Source organism: Delphinapterus leucas, chromosome 1 (genome assembly GCF_059928025.1).
Source record: "Delphinapterus leucas isolate spDelLeu-1000000601 "Yukka" chromosome 1, BTC_Dleu_Yukka2, whole genome shotgun sequence".
NCBI lineage: Eukaryota > Metazoa > Chordata > Mammalia > Artiodactyla > Monodontidae > Delphinapterus > Delphinapterus leucas.
This window is the reverse complement of record NC_143129.1, coordinates 168259336-168279726: the sequence shown is the minus strand read 5'-3', so window position 1 is coordinate 168279726 and position 20391 is coordinate 168259336. Positions and strand designations below refer to the sequence as shown.

The 20391-nt window shown below is 41.8% G+C and overlaps 1 protein-coding gene across 7 annotated transcripts in view; it reads left to right on the top strand.

Annotated features, from left to right (window-relative positions):
* Window positions 1-354: 354 nt before the first annotated feature.
* Window positions 355-20391, top strand: part of GMEB1 (glucocorticoid modulatory element binding protein 1) — a 31086-nt gene continuing 11049 nt past the window's right edge. The window contains exons 1-7 of one of the 7 annotated variants that reach the window (XM_089897646.1): window positions 433-472; window positions 6843-6985; window positions 7175-7332; window positions 14020-14132; window positions 14944-15068; window positions 16104-16207; window positions 18357-18514. In XM_089897646.1, coding sequence (XP_089753772.1) covers window positions 7205-7332; window positions 14020-14132; window positions 14944-15068; window positions 16104-16207; window positions 18357-18514 — 628 coding nt within the window. In that variant the 5' untranslated portion in view covers window positions 433-472; window positions 6843-6985; window positions 7175-7204. Of the gene's footprint in view, window positions 473-704; window positions 6986-7174; window positions 7333-14019; window positions 14133-14943; window positions 15069-16103; window positions 16208-18356; window positions 18515-20391 lie in introns of those variants that run through there. The other 6 variants (XM_089897637.1, XM_022551883.3, XM_089897653.1 and 3 more) reach the window with 6 other exon arrangements.

The window sequence follows — 20391 nt, the reverse complement described above, 5'->3', positions numbered from 1 at the left end:
AATGATAGTTGTATCGTCACTTCTGAAAGTCTGATGAACGTAAGCTTCATAACCGGATTTGAGGAAGTAAGAGGGGCAGAGTCCTCCAAGAGGAGTCCTGCCTTTGAGAGACATGCCTTTGCCCCCGATTGCGAATGAGGTGAGACTTTAATTTAGGCCTCGTTTTCCTCACCCGTAAAGTGGGGTTAGAAAAGTTATCAGGATCCCTGGAGTCCCTCCCAACACTAATTTTCCAGGGCAGGAGATTCTTGCTCTGATAAAGGCCCCAAACCCTCCGGCTGAAGTTCATCCTCCGCGGGGCCGGCAATAGGGACGCGTCCCCTTTAAGGAGCCAACTCGCCGGCGGCGGCGGCCGGAAGTGTTGAAGCCGGGCCTGGCGGCGGCGGTGGCGGTAGCGGCCGTGGCGGCGCCTGCGCATGCTCCGTCGCCCGCCCGCCCTGGCCGCTCGCCGCCCGCCCGCCCGACGGAGACGGTGAGGAGGGGGAGGGGTGGGCGCGCGGGCGCGGGCGCGGGGTGGGGTGGGGGCGGGGGGGCGGGCGCGGGGGCCGCGCGGCGGCCGGCGAGGGCGGGCGGGCGCGCAGGGGGCGGGGGGCTCCTGCCTCCGCGGGCGCCTCCCCACGCCCTGTGCGTGCCGCCGCCGCCGCCGGGGAGCGAGCGGACGTCGCGGCGCCGCGGGGGGGTGGGGGGACGCTGCCGCTGGGTCCGCCCGAGCAGCCGGGCCGCCCCCAGCGCGGCCGGCCGCGGCGCTCGGGTCCGGACCCCGGCCGAGAGCGGCCGGGGGCCGGCGAGCCTGGCGTTGGGGGGCCCCGGAGCCCCGGACCGAGGGGCCCGGAAGTCCTCGGCCGAGGGACCTGGAGGGGCCGGAGCGACTCCGGACTGGGAGGCCCGAACGCCCAGGACCCTGGGGAGGGGTCCGGGGATCCAGGGGTATCCCCAAAGGCGGGATCCGGGGAGCACCAGGCCCTTCGATGAGGAGCTGGGGAGAGGCCTGGGTCGAGCTGGGGAGAGGCCTGGGTCGCGCTCAGGCTAGGGAATAGTGGTGAAAGTGGGGCGAATGGTGAAGGAAGCCCGCTGCCCGCCCGGGAGTATCCCTGGGAGCCTTGGGGTGGGGAGCAAGAGCAGAGAGTGGGTTGCTGAAGAAAGGAGGGTCCACGTTTCACCCGGGGGCGCGTTAGAGGCCTCGGCCATTCAGTCCAGGGGGAAAGAAGCAGGTGCTTCCCCGAAGGCGTGGTGACAGGTCCGGTAGTGGGAGCAGGGGACAAGGAAGAAGATCTCTAAGGGGAAGTGAGCAGGCCCCTACCGTCCCCTAGATGAGGGGGCGGTAAGAAGACACCTCAGAGCCTCCAGAGGAAGGAATGAGAAGGGTCCAGATCTGTGAGAGAATAACAGAGAGCTGGGAGTACCTCCTGATATTATAGGTGGAGAGCAGGGTGATCTGGTCTGTCGGGAGTGGGGAGACCCGTGTTTTTGAGGACGGGAGAGAAGATAATTGGTGGGAAGAAGGCTAAAGTACCCTTGCTTTCTAAAATGACAGGGGAATTGGCCTGCTGTCTTCTAATTGAGGGGCAGGAGAGGTGAGGGCAGACTCTTGCTTGAAGGTCCTGGAGTGTGATCCACCCAGACTAAGGCACAAGTCTTGACTTAGGGATCAAGGGAAGGCTTGGCCGTCTAAGAAGCTGGAGGAGGCCTGCATTCTCTTCTCAAGATGTGAGAAATTCAAAAACCCTTCCTAACAGACACAGCAGGGGCCTTAACTGGTGTCTGTTTAGGAGAACCAAGAAGTGGCATTTTCCTCCTTAACCTGGAGGATTAGGAAAAGGGAGGATCAGATATTTCGAGTCTCACAGAGGATTCTTTTCTCTCTTAGGGGGAGTTCTTCATTAAATGGACTGACTCCCCTAATTTGTCAGCCTTTTATCAATTATGTGTATTTAAATTAGTCTACTGACTTGATGACTTTTGTCATTAGTTGTTAGTCAACCACTTATTCATATTTACTTCAACAAATATATTGAATAGCCAACTTGTACTCAACTTCATTGGGATAGTTTGGGCTGTATTTTGGTCTTGTCCTAAGCAGAAGTCTCCTCAACTATAGTATGGCGACCCTTCAAAAAACCCTTTTACTGTCAAGCAGATTTGGAAAAGAATACAATAAAATTCCTAGTAATGAAAACCGAAAAGATTGAAATTTAATACTTAATTTAAAAAAAGAATAGGGCTTCCCTTGTGGCACAGTGGTTGAGAGTCCGCCTGCCGATGCAGGGGACACGGGTTCATGCCCCAGTCCGGGAAGATCCCACATGCCGTGGAGCGGCTAGGCCCGTGAGCCACGGCCACTGAGCCTGCGTGTCCGGAGCTTGTGCTCCGCAACAGGGGAGGCCACAACAGTGAGAGGCCCGCGTACTGCAGAATAAACAATAGATTTGACACACTTGAAGAGAAAAATCATGAAAGGGAAGATAGACATGAAAAAACAAAACATTCACACACCCACAAAAAACCCTTTTATGCTATTGCTTCCCTAAACACCTACGTAGTGGTCACCAATATGTGACTTATCCCAAACTTCATTTGCCCTGGCTCTTTTCCTCACAGTGGTCCTATGTAGTGATCTTATTGGCTTCATTACATCTGGTAGCACCCTGGATCACCTACTAAATACGTGAGGAGGAATAAAGGGAAAAAAAAATCCAGGAGTTTTGGCCTCATGTAATAATAAAGTTTTAACTTGGAAAGTTCTTAAGAATAGACCACACAGTCTACAAAAATTACAGTGAAGTATGGAATAAATACATTTTGGAGTTAGAAAATTTCAGGATATCTAGTATTTCTGTTAGTCCATTTCAACTACCAACTCTGATGTTCCTGTGATCATGTGACACTTATGCCTACATCTTGCCATGTTTTAAACAATTTTCAGGACACAAAGTGAATTTAATCCAGAGTAACTCAGATTATCATTTGTTTTGTTTTTTGATAGTTTATGTGAGTAGTCGTGCTTACTTTCAAGGTGTCTTATTTGTCTTTGAAAATAGCTACAAATAATTCTTCCTTTTCACTTAAGTTTGACATATTTCCTTCATGTGTGCTCCTAGAATTACAGAGTGTTGTGTGATTCCACAATGAATACTCTAAGTCCCCTTCCATGAAATACCCAAAGGAGCAACTCACTCATCTTGCCTTAGGAGTTTTGGTTGCTATAAACAAGAGCTACTTTTCAGTTTACACTCAGCTCGAAGAGATGACCTTGGAATTAGCCAGTGTAGTCTGTAGAGCTGATTCGGGTTACTTGCTAGGAATATGGTATTTAGGATAATAAGAGATATTCAACCCAAACTTGCTTCTCTAAAGAATGTAAGAATTGCCATGTTGGATCAGACCTGTGTCTCTGACTGATACTGAGAGATATATCGTGGATGATTATAATTATCTTCTCTGATAAATTCTCAGAAGGTTAGAGAAGCAGCCAGAACCTTCCTCTTGAGTTCTGAGGTGTGTGGGGGGTAAGGAGTATATGAGTTCTTATTGAGGAAAGTATTAATCAAGAAGTTAGTCTACCACTTATTCAGAGTATTGTAGAGAGGACTCAACCTTAGGGTAGAAGGTTGAACTAGAAGCATCCTAATTCTGCTTCTCTAACCCATTAATTTACCTATGCTATTAATTTTTTAACATTTAAACCATTTTTTTGAAATAAATTCCCTACGATTGTTACATGCTAAAGTATTACATCTTTTAAATTCATTAAATATGTAACAGAATAGTGCTTGACAACAAACAAGTGTCCGACAGTTGTTAGCTGTGATTATTTTAATTCACCCTACTTTTTTTTTTTCACCCTACATTTTTATGGTTCAAACTTTGACGATATCTATTGGTTCAATTATTCTAGGATTTGATGGCATTTTATACTTCATCATATCCGTTTTGGCTTTTTCTAGACTCAAGGGTCCTAATCATTTAGGTTCTATTGCTGGCAGCCAGCCACACCAGTCCACTGATTCTCTAATCCCCACCCCCCGCCAGTTTTAAACCTTCAATTTACATAAGTTTATTTATTTATTTATTTTTGCGGTACGCGGGCCTCTCACTGTTGCGGAGCACAGGCTCCGGACGCGCAGGCTCAGCGGCCATGGCTCACGGGCCCAGCCGCTCCGTGGCATGTGGAATCTTCCCGGACCGGGGCACGAACCCGTGTCCCCTGCATCGGCAGGCGGACTCTCAACCACTGCGCCACCAGGGAAGCCCAACGTAAGTTTAGATTGTACATTGTAGTATCTTGCAATTACTTTTTTCCTGTACTATGTGACAGTGTCACACATCTCTTTCCCTTCTGTAGCTCCTTAAGAGCAGATAACATCCCTTTTCATATCCGGGGAGCCGAAGTCTGTATCCGATGTGGAGTAGGGACTCAGTACATATTGGCCATAATGATGGGCAGTAAGCAAGGCAGCTTAGCCTGAGCTGTCTAAGCAAATTTATATCCCCTCAGTTAAAGATGAGAAAATTCTAGAAGTCTTTTAGGGTAAAGTGAGTTACTCATTGCACAAAAATTTATTACATACATGCTATGTGCCAGATTTTCTTAGGAAGTTTTAGGTAGGCAGTTTTGTAAATAGAAGTCTGATATTTGAAAACTATTTATTACACTCGAGAGTCCTGGGCACTGAGCTAGCACAGGGGAGCCTGTTGAAAAAGAAAAGCTATCCTTTCTCTGCCAGGATGTAGTCTGAGGGGGAGAGGTGGACAAAGGGGGTTGATGGTTGTGACGGGGATGCTGCAGGCGCTGAGGAAGCAAGAAGACCCTCTCAGATCTAGTCAGGGATGTCACAGATGGCCTCTCTGAGGAAGCGATGTTTTAAATAAGTCATAAAAGTTTAGCAGTGACTTGCCAAAGGGGAAAGAGAAGAGAATTCCCGGTAGAGCAAACAAGGGTGAAGGCTCAGGTGAGGAACTATGGCGTAGTTGAGAAATTGGAAAAAATGCAATGGCAGGAGCCCACAATGTGAGAGGAAGAACTGTGAGAAATGAGGCTAGCAGGGTGGGCAGGGGACAGATTTGGTGGGTTTTGAAAGCCATATTAGGGTCTTTGCACCTTAATAGCAGCAAAGGGAATGCACTGAAGGATTTTTAAGTGGGGGAAAATGGCCTTTAGTAAGATGACTTTGTCTGCTCTGTAGATAATGAATTGGAGATCAAGACCAGAGATTAGGGTACTGATGAGAAGCAGCTGGAAAAATCCAGGTAACAGTGTGGTGGCTCAGAATATGATGATGGCAGCACAGATGGAGAGTGGGGGTTGGTTAAAAGAGATATATAGGTGATAGAATGGATAGGATTTGGTGGTTGGTTGGATTTAGAAAGAGAAGAAAGAGGAGTCAAAAATAGCTCCTTAGTTTCTGGCTTGAGAAAATGGGTGGAGGGTAGCACCATTTATTGAGGCAGGAAACATAGGAGCAGGTTTGAGAGGGAACAGTCTTTCAGTTTAAGGTGCCTACAAGATATTTTAAGAGGCTTTTAGATATAGGAGGTGTTGAATCCAGGAAAAAAGTTTGAATGTGAGAATCATAAAGGGCAGAAGTCTAAGTCATATATGAGGAATTTTAACTAGGTCAAACACAAACAAAAATTGATTGAACCAACGTATGTCAATGCCTATGATGAGCAAGGCTGTGGGAGACAAGATTTTTATTTTTTATTTTTAATTAAAAAAAAAATTTTGGCTGTGCCACAGCATGAAAGAATTTTAGAGAAGCAGCACCTGTCCTCACAGAGAGTCTAGTGTCATCATGGAGGTAGATGTCTATTTAGTTAACTGCAGTGCAAGGCACAGTGTGATAAACACTAGAGGAGAGCTGCAAGCAAGTATTGGGGGACCTCAGAAAAGAAGGTGGTTTGGCAGTGGCTTTGTGGAGGAGTGAGCTTTGAGCTGGACCTTGAAGGGAGAAGGAGATGCGGGAGAAAGGAGTTTTGGGCTTATGGAATAACAAAGGTAGAGAAACCTGAAAGTACATATTACACGTTCAGAAATCTGTGGGAGGTTGGTGTGGCTGGATCTTAAGATTCTTGGGATACTGTAGTTGCAGGTGAAACTGGGAAAATTTGGGGGCCAAATGAGGGAGATTTTGAGTGCCATGTTAAATGTGTGTATTATAGGCAAACAATTGCTGTGGCAGAGCTGAAATGTGGATTCGGTCATCTGAGTACTAGTTACATATTCACGCTTGCATCCATTGTCTGTCTAAGCACAGTTCAGCACAGTCCGAATCATCTTCAAGTACTCACATATCTAAGTAAATAGAGTGTTCTTATCCATATTCTCTTACGTGACTCTTTTCAGCTGTGAAGACTAACAGCTGCAGAATAACTTGGGGCCCTCTGAGTTTTCATTAAGATTGAGATAATGCTTTGAGTTACTTTAGAGTCAAGGAGTTTGTGGTACTGGACAGTGGTTTCCCTAACAGCTCCGCAGGGGAGATGTCAGGCAAGACCCTATCTCCATTCAATATGAGGCAAAGAGGTATTAAGACGTTCCTGGAGGTCATACAGTTGGATTCAGCATTTATTAAAAAACCACACGACGCGAACCATCTTTCTTTTTCCCATACAACTTAGTTTAGTTAGCAGATACTTACTAGTATCTGCTTATTAGTATCTACTCACAAAGGACAGAGCACTTGATGAGGTATAAAGGCTGGTTGCAAAGAAAACAGATGATTCTTACTTCCTAGGAGCTTAGTTTGGGATGGAACTAGTGGTGTGCTGTAAACCAGCTCTCTAGAAGAAAAAATACCCTGATTTGTAATGTTTGTCAATTTCTGTGGTGTATATTCTCCCAGCAACTGATTTCAAGCTACCAACTTGATGTCACTAAACTTGGAGTTGGGAAGAGATGTGCACAGTTGGTTCTCAGGAGCTGGTAGAGCTGGCTCCAGCACACCATGGGGTGAATCACACATACTAAGAAAAACTACAATAACAAGTGAGTACTAAGGCATTTCTGGAAAGATCAGAGCCTATGTCAGCCCCTTCTCACAGTTCCCATCTTTTTCAGAGGACCATGATCTGCAGGATGCCCTGGGAATTAATAGTTATTATCTTGGTGTTCCTTTCCTATGGTTGCCATCTTTTCAAACCAGACAAAGTTACTGGTGCTTCTTGTTTCTGACAGCAGCTCCAGCTATCTGACTTCATGTGAAAGATGGCTAATGCGGAAGTGAGTGTCCCAGTGGGGGATGTGGTTGTGGTACCCACTGAAGGAAATGAAGGGGAGAACGCTGAAGATACCAAAACCCAAGTGATCTTGCAGTTACAGCCTGTGCAACAAGGGTAAGTGACTAGAGATTTGAATATTTTGAAAAATTTGGGAGGTTCAAAGAGTGAGGAAATTATAACTTTAAGGTGATTTAGCACAATGGAACATTCAACATCAAACTCTCAGAGCTACGTTTTCATCTCTATAATGTATTGTGTGCTATATTTGTCATTCAGTACTTACTACAACAGTTTGCTGTTTCCTTGTCTCTCTCCGTCTTCTCTACTGTGAGTTCCTTGGGGGTAAGTTACATGGTTCCCTCATCTTACTTATCCACACTGTTTAGCACAAGGCCTTGGTACATGTTTACCAAAAGACAGTGTAGTTAGAGTCAGAGGAGACTAGGCAACTGTAAAAGTATTCCTACCAGAAATTCTCTGGACCCTCGTGGATGGGAAAATTACTAAGCTTAGTCTATCAAAAAAATATTTATCAACCACCTATGATTACACAACGTATTTCAAAGGTGTTGAAAGAAATATAGCACATGGTTCCAACCATCATGGAGCTTGTAGTCTAGTTGTGCAAGGCAAAAATACATGTTTGTAAATAAAGAGATCACTTATGTGGCAAAACCTAAGAAGTGCAGAGTGGCATGGTTAGGATGTGCTTTTGAATTCAGAGGATCACTATGAATTTGAAAGAAGATATAAGATTTTCTGGTGGTCTTGAAAGTTAAATGGGAACTACATCTGCAGAGGGAAGTGGGGGGTAGTTATTTAAAATAATTTTTTTTTATTTTTAAAGTTTTTTTTTTTGTTTTGTCAAATATAGTTTTTTTTGTTTTGGGGTTTGTTTTGACTTTGCCGCGTGGCACGTGGGATCTTAGTTCCCTGACTAGGGGTGGAACCCGTGCCCCCTGCATTAGAAGCATGGAGTCTTAACCACTGGACTGCCAGGGAAGTCCCAGGGGGGTAGTTATTTTATTTGGGGGAATGTATAAAAGATTCTTCAAGGATCAGAAGTGTTCTTGGGCAAGCATATACGGTTGGCCCTCTGTATTTGTAGGTTCCGCATCCACAGATTCAACCAACCTTGGATAAAAAATATTAAAAAAAGAAAAAAATCCAGAAAGTTTGAAACAGCAAATTGAATTTGCCACATGAAAGCAACTATTTATATAACATTTACATTGTATTAGATATTATAAGTAATCTAGAGATGATTTAAAGTATACGGGAGGGACTTCCCTGGTGACTCAGTGGTTAAGAATCTACCTGCCAATGCAGGGGACACAGGTTCGCTCCCTGGTCTGGGAAGATCCCACATGCTGTGGAGCAACTAAGCCCGTACGCCACAACTACTGAGCCTGCACTCTAGAGGCTGCGAGCCACAACTACTGAGCCCGTGCGCCCTAGAGCCCACGTGCTGCAACTACTTAGCCTGTGCTCTAGAGCTCAGGAGCCACAACTACTAAGCCCATGGGCCACAGCTACTGAAGCCCGCTTGCTCTAGGGCCCACGTGGCACAGCTACCTAGCCTGTGTGTTGCAAATACTGAAGCCCACGTGCCTAGAGCTTGTGCTCCGCAACAAGAGAAGCAACTGCAATGAGAAGCCTGTGCACCTCAATGAAGAGTAGCCCCTGCTCGCCACAACTAGAGAAAGCCCGTGCACAGCAATGAAGACCTAACACAACCAAAAATAAAAAAAAAAAATTTTAATAAAAAATTAAAAAAATAAAGTATATGGGAGGATGTGTGTAGGTTATATACAAATATTCAGTACTATGCCATTTTATAAGGGACTTGAACATCTGTGGATTTTGGTATTTGCAGGGGGGGTCCTAGAAGCAATCCCCCACTGATACCAAGGGATGGCTGTAATCCAATTCCAGTCTACTAAGTAATGTACCTTGCCTTAAAAATTTCTGGAGAAAAACAGTTAACCTATCTTGATAATTTAAAAAGCTTTTCAGTATAGGAAATTTCAAATATACCCCAAAATAAAGAAAATATAATGAACCCCCGTGTAAGCATCCATCACCCAGCTTCAACAGTTATCAACACATGGCCAGTCCTTTTTTTTTTTTTTTCACATGGCCAGTCTTATTTCATCTCTACATCCACCCACTCCTGAATTTTTTTGAAGCAAATCCCAGACATTAGTATGTATCTGTAAAAGATAAGGACTTTTTAGTTTTTAAAATATAAACATAGTTTGCTGACATTTCTGAATATTGTTGAGCATAAAGGAAATATTCTAAGGTCTGTAAGGGAAAGTTGATATAAATAATGCCTAACATATAGCCTATAGAGCGGTTTAAATTTTTATTGGCACCAACAGATTATGCATGCTTATTCAAACTCATTTGTTTGGGAATTTTGTTTGATACACATACACATACTTGTAGTTGTTACCTTTTGAGGTAGGGTAACATCAGGAAGAATTAAAGGGCAGGTTCTTTAGTTCTCCGCAGCTTTATTTTCTTTTTCTTTTTCTTTTCTTTTTTTTTTTTAGAATTTATTTTCTTATGGAGTCATCATTTCTTCTGTCTTTCCTAAAGTACTCCAGTTGTCATTTGTCCTATCCCCAGTAGAGACGGAAGAAACTTCTCTGCTACTTAGAGACTTAATTCTTTTGAAGCTTTGGTTCCACTTATTTTTCTGTTTGTCTTTTTTATTTTCCAAATGATATTGCTTTTTCTGGAAACCTCTCATTGCTTGCTTAGGTAGAGGATCTTTGTACAACATATATTGACTCCCCACTCCACTGTTTACACTGAATTTTAGTGCATGAGCTAGTGAATAAACATTTTGAGGTATTGCATTCTTTTTTTTTGAGGTATTGCATTTTGAGATGCCTGTCAGTTGATTTTTCTAGTTGTATTATTTTATTATTTGAATATTTTATTGCATTTTAGCCTAATTTTATAAAAATGAGCAGGGTACAAAAGCATTGATTCTAGTGATAAGAAACACTGGTCTCATAATTTTAATACACTTGAGACAAAGATGGAAATCATCAGGTGTCAGTCTTCAGCCTCATCACACTTAACCTGCTTGGCTACAGTTCAAATATGAAGGAGAGAAACAATCAAAGAATATATATGAATTGCTGGGAATAAATTGGTAAAGATTATATTTAAAAGGCAAGAAATAATTAGGGATTTTATATAAGTATTTTTAGATTTCAATATATAATTCCTCTTGCCCATCTTTTTAGCTTTTACATATATGACATTTAATACTTTCTCAAATTTTCATCATATACACATTTTCAAGAATACATTGTGAAGCAAAAGTAGAGTGTCTGGTAACAGTCTTTTAATATGAATACATAGAACCTGACGCATCGTGTAAGGTGATACTTTCATAATAATACTAGATTGGTTTTTTTTCTTTTTATAAATTTATTTATTTTTGGCTGTGTTGGGTCTTCAATACTGCACGCGGGCTTTCTCTAGTTGCGGCGAGCGGGGGCTACTCTTTGTTTTGGTGCGCGGGCTTCTCATTGCAGTGGCTTCTCTTGTTGTGGAGCATGGGCTCTAGGTGCGTGGGCTTCAGTAGTTGTGGCATGCAGGCTCAGTAGTTGCATGGGCTTAGTTGCTTCACGGCATGTAGGATCTTCCCGGACCAGGGATCGAACCCGTGTCCCCTGTATTGGCAGGTGGATTCTTAACCACTGTGCCACCAGGGAAGTCCCTAGATTGGTTTTAAAATATGTCCACATTCAACTTTTTAAAAAAAACATAGATACTGAGGTACTCAGGTACTAAGAAGACTTTTAATTCTGGGAGTTTTTCAACAAAGAAGGCTTGTTCAGCCTATGCTTTCTCTTTAAAAACAAAAAAAGATGGTTATTAACTTTTTCAAATAAAACCTTTAAAACATACTTAAAAAGTCCTCAGGAGGAATGAAGGTACTAAGATTCCATCACCATTCTTGGCTTTCTAATTCATTTTGGATTCATAACAGAGTTTTTAACAATGAGATGAGGAACTGGTGATTTTAGTATTACATAAATTTACTCAGTGTGCTGAGTGGAATAGTTCAGTTTGAGGAGTAGTGACCTTACTTTCCTTATCATGCTCATATCCCTCCCCGGGAGCACAGGCTCCGGACGCACAGGCTCAGCGGCCATGGCCCACGGGCCTAGCCGCTTCGTGGCATGTGGGATCTTCCCGCACCTGGGCACGAACCCGAGTCCCCTGCATCGGCAGGCGGACTCTCAACCACTGCGCCACCAGGGAAGCCCCCTAGTAGTAAGTTTAAGGCCTTAGGAAGCTGTATAAACTCTTTCAGATCAGTAGGGTACCCATTAGTTTATGTAATAATCCCACATTCCATTCAATTAATCAGAATATCTTTCCTTATCATTCAAGATAAAAAGAACTTAACTCTGGATTTTCAGTTTTCAGTAAATTAGAATACAATGATGTAGACTTAACTTTAAAACTCTAGTAAACATAATTTTACCTCACTTCGATGATTCATAAGGTATGTCGGTATCTCATAACGCCTTAACATTTTAAACATATTTTATGATTTTTTACCATAATCATAGTAGGTATAGAGAATTAGGCTAAATCCATCACTATCCTGAGTTGCTTTAGAAAGATTTTCCCTGATAAAATCTTGTTTGCCCGTAAAAATATAGACTATTCCCTGACTTCCCACCCCAAGTGCAATTTTCCGGTTGTTGAAATTATGTATAGACAAGAATTTATTCTTTTAAAGAATTTTGCACATACTGGTCAAGTTAGAATGAGCTTATCAAATTTACTTGAAGCAGTGGTTTTTTTTTTTTTTGGCCACGCTGCAGCTTGCCAGATCTTAGTTCCCTGACTAGGGATCGAACCTGGGCCCCTGGCAGTGAGAGCGCCGTGTCCTAACCACTGGACTACCACGGAATTCCAGAAGCAGCAGTTTCTCATGTGTATCACATTCCTCATTCATTTACCGGTCATTTATTATGTGCTGTGCCATGTTCCAGTTAGCACACGACATGCCAGGTATACAAAATGAATAAAATGTAATCTCTGCTCTCAGGGACATTTTTTTTTTTTTTGCACGTGGCTTGCGGGATCTCAGCTTGAACCCGGGCCATGGTAGTGAAAGCCTGGAATCCTAACCACTAGGCCACCAGGGAACTCCCTCTCAGGGACCTTTTTAGACTATGCCCAAGGAGAGAGAGAGACAGGTAAACAAGTATATAGTATGAAGTGTTATAGTTGTTGTGACTAAAGCACAGTTGCATCACAAAGGAGGAAGTGGGTGATTATACTGGAGGGTTGAAATGGAAGGAAAAGCATCATACAGGCTACTCATTAAAAAACAAAAGATGGGGAAGGATGTTCTGGGAAGAGGGAGAAGAGCAAAAATAGACGGTGTAAAAGAAGGTGGCAATTTTGGGAACTACAAATAGTTTGGTATGATTGGGGCTTGGATTGTCTGGTGGGATTTGGTGAGAGATGAAACCAGGGGCCAGATCTTGGAGGGACTTAAATATGATATTAAGGATTTGGGTCTTTATTTTAGCAGCAAGGAGAGGATTCTTGAAGGGTTTGGAGGAGGGTGTTACATGATCACTGTGGAAGGAATATAGAAGATCAGGTAGATGCAAGGAGACCAGTTCAGACTAGAGATGATGCAGCCTGAATTAAGGCGGTAGTAGTGGAAATAGACAGGGAGGATGGCTGGTGTTAAGGAGATGCATCTGGCAGGACTTGGTGACTATGTGGGAGTTGAGGAGGAGGAAAAGGGAGAAATTCAGTGTAATTCCCAGGCTTCTGTTTTAGGCTGCTGTGTGCTGGGTGGTGCCATTACAAGGATGGGGAATATAGGAAGAAGAGTAGTTTGGGAGGTGGGAGAGGAAAGAGAACTTGGTTATTTTAGACATAATGAATTCAATAAAGTCCTATGGGATATCCAAATGTATTTATTTATTTATTTAACAGTTAATTGTATCCTGGTGTGGAATTCAGAAGGGAGGTCTGTGCTAGAGGTGTCACCATGCAGGTGGCTAATCACTGATGCAAAGGAGATTATTCAGGCAGTGCTTTAGGGTAGCAAGTGCAATAATTAACATGTTAGGTTTATTATGGAAATTGAACAAAGGATGTCAATGTATCATGTTAGGTATTCTGAGCCCATTTCTTAGAAGGTAGAAACGTTTTGGAGAGAGATTTTCCTTAAGTGGTACCTCTAGTTACTGCTAGCTACTTTGGGCATAATGGCTCTCTTACTTTTTTTTTTTTTAACTAGGTTCTGCTCATGTCTGTAGTTTGATTATGGTGACTTAAAAAATGCTAAAGTGTAAAAATGACTAAAGTTCCTAGATTCCAACAAGGGACATCAATTCTGTGGTCAGCAGGTTCTTCCTGGTTTGAACTAACAGTATTACTTTTTAGTCTTATTTGGATAAATCTATAATGTGACTTAATCTTATACTTGAAGCAGCACTTTATGTCATGAGCTTTTAAAGTTAGGAAGGGAAAAGTCTGGTGTAGAAGAGTAGCAAGTGGCGGTGTAAATACAGTAGCAAGAGGAACTTTCCTTTGGGGTGAGGAAAGTTGTTGATTCATTTCCATGGTAGTAGCTGCTAAGCAGTTCCTGGCAGCTTAGAATTTAAATACATTGGGGCACTAGTCAAAGCACTAACATCGAGTTGTAAAGTATATTATTTTATTCCTTTTGAGATAGATTAAAACAAATTTTTTAACCCCATGCTGTGAATATTAATTTTTTCATGATTTATGTAGTTTGTTTATCGATGGACACTTTTACAACAGGATTTATGAAGCCGGATCCGAGAACAACACGGCAGTTGTGGCAGTAGAAACTCACACGATACACAAAATTGAAGAAGGGATTGGTAAGTCTTTTTGTTGTTCTAGTACTTTTTTTTTTTGGCCGTACCTCGAGGTATGCAGAACCCGTGCCCCCTGCAGTGGAAGCGGGGAGTCTTAACCACTGGACCACCAGGGAAACCCTGTTCTAGTACTTTTGACCTTAGCTTCCTTGGTTGAGATTTCTTGCCTTTTGTGCCTTATTTTTCCCCCCTACCCAGTGTGCCCTACCAGTGCTGTAGCCATCAATTTGATGATGGCACATCTAGAGACACCGCTGCCTGAGATGCTAGGGCTGTCTGTTGATGTTTAACGTGAATTTGCTAGGATTGCTGAAAAGATTTTTCATCAATAGAAATCCCTCAAAGAAATTGGAGCCTCAAGGTTGAACTCTGTCATTAGGGAAGTTGCTGATGAGGTGTTGATTGTAAGGCAGTGAGTGGAAAAGAAACTGAAGTTAGACAAACCTGAGTTTGTCTGAAATTAGACAAACCTGAGTTTAAATCCCACGTTCTCACTGCTTAGCTGTGTGTCCTTGGGAAAGTCCCTTCACCTTTCTGAGTCCTACACAGGGACAATAGGAAACAATCACTGCCTCACAGGATTGTTTTAAGAACTAAAAAAGATTAAGCCTATAAAAGCACACAGCACAGCGTCTGGCACATAGTGGGAGCTTGGTAAGAGAGCTGTTATGCCAAACTTCTTCCAGAAGATTCCTAAACAGTACCAACCAGTGTGAACTGTTAGCCCCTCAGAGGAACCAGGAGACTAGAGATTCTGAATTAAGCTTTGGGGAAGAGTGTTTGATAAATAAATGATATTTTTTCCATTTTCAAGATGCAAGCACTATAGAAGCAAATGAAGATATGGAAATCGCTTACCCCATAACTTGTGGGGAGAGCAAAGCCATGCTCCTTTGGAAGAAGTTTGTATGCCCAGGAATAAATGTAAAGTGTGTCAAGGTAATTGTCTTTTCTCCTTGCTGGGGCCTATTTTGGGTCTCCTTGTTTTCAAAGGGTATGGTTTTAGTGCCTCTTCTCTCTCTTCCACCATGTCAATGTTTTTAATTTTGTGGTGTCCCTTTGTGTCACAGTAAAAAAAAAAAAAAAATAGGGACTTTGGAGTGAAAATGACCTGGATTCAAGTCCCACCAGAATATAAGTCCTTTGAGAGCTGAGAATTTGTCTATCTTGTTCACCATTGTATCCCCAGCACCTAGAATAGGGCTTGGCATATTTATCAGTAAATATTTGTTGAATGAATGGAGTCCCATCTCTATCACTGACTAGCTGGGTGACCTTGATCAAGTTATTTAATATTTCAGAGCCTCATATGTTAAAATACAAATAATTATATACACACACAGTAAGGTTGCTAGAAGAGGAAGTGAGATCATATATGTAAAATGCCTTACACTGGTGTGTAATTTGGTAGAGTTTATTAAAAATTATTACTGATAAAAATAAGTAATCTTCATGAGAGCACAATATGGAAATAATTGCTTATTCTGTCTCCACTGGTAGCCACAGCTGACCTATGTAGATAGTAGTCACCATCAGTGGCATCATCCTAGAATCATTAAGAATTACAGAGCTTCGAGGCTTTGTAGTGCTGTTGGTTTCTACCATCCTTATTCTTTCTACCAGATCCTGAATCTTGTCATTAGGGCTGAATAGATTACTTCAGTTTAAATAGCCTTTGCAACATTGGACCCGTCTGCTTGATTCAGGGCATAAATGGATTTTAGATCCTAATCAGTGTATTAATCTCTGACCCTCCTTGTGTCTTCCGTAGCTTCGTACCAGGACAGGGCACTGTGTCCAGAGAAGGATCATCTTCTCTAGCACAATAGGGTGGGAGGATGGAGAATACAAGGCTATGACTAAAGATGTCCTTTGGGTATTTTTTGTTCATAACAAGTAGAGTTATGTCTTTCTTTCCCTCTTGGCCTGCCTAAATTAACATTGGATTATTTTGGACTTTACTTTTTACATTAGTTTAATGATCAGTTGATCAGCCCCAAGCATTTTGTTCATCTGGCTGGCAAGTCCACCCTGAAGGACTGGAAGAGAGCTATTCGTCTGGGTGGAATCATGCTCAGGTGAGCTCTGATAGCAAGTTCATACCTTTCAGCTGACTGTGGGGCACTTAATCATGGTGGAATCCAGAGAATCCAGTCTTCTTAATTTGAATTTTTATTCTGTCTGAAGGATTGGCTTAAACAATCCATGTATTATTTGACCTTCATCAACTTGTTCTTAAAATCCCTGTGAGAGAAGAAAAATTGAATTAAATTGACTCTTCCCAGCATCTAGGACAAATTCTTCTGATGTCAGAATGTTGGGCAGGATCTTCTCTGGGCAGAGAAGCTCAGGAGTAGATGACAGTCCAGCTTGAGATCACTCAGCATAGGCAGAGCTAAGCCTGGTGCTAAGAAAGCTTGACAACAACGGAGATGTGGGCTGATGGACAAATCGTGGGATAATCTGGTAGAGTAGAAGGGTGCTGTTCGTAAGTAACAATTATGCACAGCGAATGCAATCCTTGCCGTCATTGTACCATTGAAATAAACTTTATTTGTTTTTTAAAAATATTTATTTATTTATTTAGGCTGCGCCTGGTGTGTGGCGTGCGGACTCTTAGTTGCGGCATGCATGTGGGATCTAGTTCCCCAACCAGGGATCGAACCCGGGCCCCCTGCATTAGCAGCGTGGAGTCTTACCCACTGCACCACCAGGAAAGTCCCAGAAATAAACTTTAGAATGTATAGTATCCCCACTCCCATCTCTTTATGCAGCAAGTTTATCATTGTAATCCACCCCACTCCTCGGTGAAATTAACATCAGTTGGTGTTTCTTGAGCACTCAACTATTGATAGAAAATTTTAAAATGTGGTTAAGAATTAAAAGTTCCCCACAGAACATGTATCATGAGCCTTAAAAACCTCTTACCTTTTGTCTTTAATTTTTTTAAGGAATCTGTCTTAAGAGAAATCTATAGTGCTTGTAGAGATTCAAGTATAAAAATGTTCATTGCAACATAATTTATGATGGTGAAAATTACAGTCTGCTTTAATATACAATCAAGGTGTATCTAAAGTAAATTATGGCTCATCTAAATGTATATGAGTTTATACTATGGGGCGTTATGAGGTCATTAAAATATTTCTAAAGAGTTTTTACATGGAAAATGCTTATGATGTAATGTAAGGAAGAAAACAAAATGTAATATCAATTGATATAGTTGTTTCAAAAAACACACATATGTAAGTAAATTTAGTAGAAAAAAATATGCTGAAATGTTGATATGATCTCTGTGTTGGATATTTTTTTAAAGAGCAGTTGTTTTCTTTATAGTTTTCTGTATTTTCCACAGAAAATGTTTTTTTCTTTACGTATGATTTTTATAGTCAGAGGCATAATTAAAAAAAATTCATTCCAGATGATTTGTGTCCATTAATCAGTAGTTGAATGAAATTGGGGGTGAATACCTTTAACTTTCTTTTTTTTTTTTTTGTTCTTGGCTTGTTTTATTTGCCCAGAAAAACAAGTGTATGCCAACTTTCCCCAAATGTAAAAGACTCAGAGTGTCTAAAAAATCTTTAGTGAAAGCCAAGTAACATTATAGCATAGAGTTTACTGTAATTAAAATACCTCATGGCTTTGCTCATGGCCTATAATAACGTCTTGTGAATCTAGTTATAAGGACATTTTATAGTAGGGGTTTAGTATAATCAACTTTTCTCTGTATTTATAGGAGAGTTATCTCTTTTTTTTTTTTTTAAAGGAAAGAAATGTGCTGAAGTTTTATGTCTCCAGAAGTGGCAACAGATCTTGCTGGTCTACAAGTACTAATACATCAGAATCTAATCACAAAATTCTAATCCCCCTGTGGCATTTCTCATTTGTGCTGGGATATGAGTTAGTCTTTTCCCCTTTTGGGCTTTATTTCACTGAGATTCTATGGGGAAATTTAGCTATTGTCAGGAGTATATGTCTAAAACTTAGTGATAACGGGAAATACAAGAGAGTACTCATAATGAGTAGAGGAAGGAGGGAAGAGGAGTACTTGTAAATGTGGGCAGGACCAATGAACATTTTATAGCCCCAATTAGAATTTCTGCAACCTAATGACTTTTAATACTATTAGGTTTCATTAACATATAGAAGGGACTCAGCAACTTTGTCTCTATCTGTCCCTTCAAGATGAAGTGCAGGCTGAATTGGTACTTCTTGTCTCTCTTTGCACAGGAAAATGATGGACTCCGGACAGATTGATTTTTACCAACATGACAAGGTTTGCTCCAATACCTGCAGAAGCACCAAATTTGATCTTCTGATCAGCAGTGCAAGAGCTCCAGTGCCAGGACAGCAGACAAGTGTGGTGCAGACACCCACTTCGGCCGATGGTAGGGGGTAGGAAACCACCTGAAAACCCACTGTGTTTTTCAGTAGCACTTTTCCTCTCATTTCTTCTTTGTGTTTCTTTTTTCAATTCTCGAGAGCGTTAATGTAAGGCATGGTAATCTTGGGTGGGAGTCCATGCTTTAGAAAGAACTCTCTTTGTTTTCTCCCAAATGATTCCTATTGGCCAGACCTCCTTCCTTGTTTCTTTATTACAGTGCATGGTAAACATTAGAAAGGTGATCCAAATAATGCTTATTTAACAGTCTCACTTTGCCACTTGACATATCTTTGAAATCAGATTGTTTTAAAAATCCTTTGCTCTTCTAGTGGCAAGGCAAGCGGGTGGATTAGAACGGAGAACGGGTTTTCAGCTGTTGAACTGAGGTTTATCAAAGACAGTGTGTCATTGGCTGGGCTGGACTCTGGAGACTGCTGTAAGGATCAAAGAGCTCTGTCTGTAAGGAATTCAGATAAGCAAGCTGAGGCTTCTTCACAAATGAGATAGGATGGGCACACACTTAACTTCAGTATTGTTGAGCTTGGGACAAGGGCTCTCTAGGAAAGATATAGCCATATGAGGTTATTATTAAGGATTTAGTTCAGCTGGAGACTTAGCACAGCTAAAATTCTTAGATAGAATATGTCTAAACTACTTCCAGGAGACTTATAAATATGCCTGACAGAGACACAAGAACGCTAAAGGATGTCAGGGAAGTATTGTGCTTTAAAAATGACTTATCAAGGTTTCTTTTGGTCAGTCCTAATGTTCTGTGAGTAACCACTGGGTGAGTAGAAGCCAAATTTCTTGGAACCTAAGTTCCTTTCAGGAAAGTGTACAATATCTAGCAGTTTGAATATTTGGTGGTGTGATACTTTCACTTGAAAAGTGAAAAATGCTGTGAAATTATCTACTTCATTTTGCCAAAACTTCTTTACTTGATCATCCATATTGATATTACTTGTTTGCTTGATTATTGATATCCTTCAATGTGGAGAGTCCACACTTGTCTATATTTCTGTCTGGATCAGTTTGATTTTTCTCAATTCTCTTTGTTTAAAACCTTAATATAAAATTGATAGCAGTAGTTTTTTCCTTTGTGAATCTGCTATTCATGGATCTCTTATCTGATTTATTTTGGTCTCATTTCTCTTGCTTTCTTTTACATAGCCTGATAAATAAGTTACAGCAACTTCATGAATTCTAGATGGTTAGTATCAAACATGCTTGTAGTAGGGCTCTTGACTATAATTTTCTTTTAAATTATTTCAAGTCCTCCTCATCCTCACCAAGTCTGGGGCCTGCAGCCTGGCAATCGTGCCCACCTTCTGTCTCTTTCGAAAACATAACTGCTCAGAAAGCAGATTGCTCTTTTGTGATTTTGTAAGTTATCTTTCACTTTCTTTTTTTCTTTATTTTTATTTATTTATTTATTTTTGCGGTATGCAGGCCTCTCACTGTTGTGGCCTCTCCCGTTGCGGAGCACAGGCTCCGGACACGCAGGCCCAGCGGCCATGGCTCACGGGCCTAGCCGCTCCGCGGCATGTGGGATCTTCCCAGACTGGGGCACGAACCCGCGTCCCCTGAACCCGCGTCCCCTGCATCGGCAGGCGGACTCTCAACCACTGCGCCACCAGGGAAGCTCCTAGCTTTCACTTTCTATTCAGAGTAAGAAGAAAGCATTTTCTTTTGCAAGGCAGGTTTTATTTAGGAAATCAAATATTCATCCTGGATTACCTAGGATTCTAGTTTTTAAATATAGGGACACGCAGGCAAAAGGTTAGAAAGTTAAATAACAGGATCTCTTTGGCTGTCTGAGATAGAGGATAGTTGTGACTTTTTCATAAAATTCATGGGCCTTCCCTCTAATGGACTGCTTTT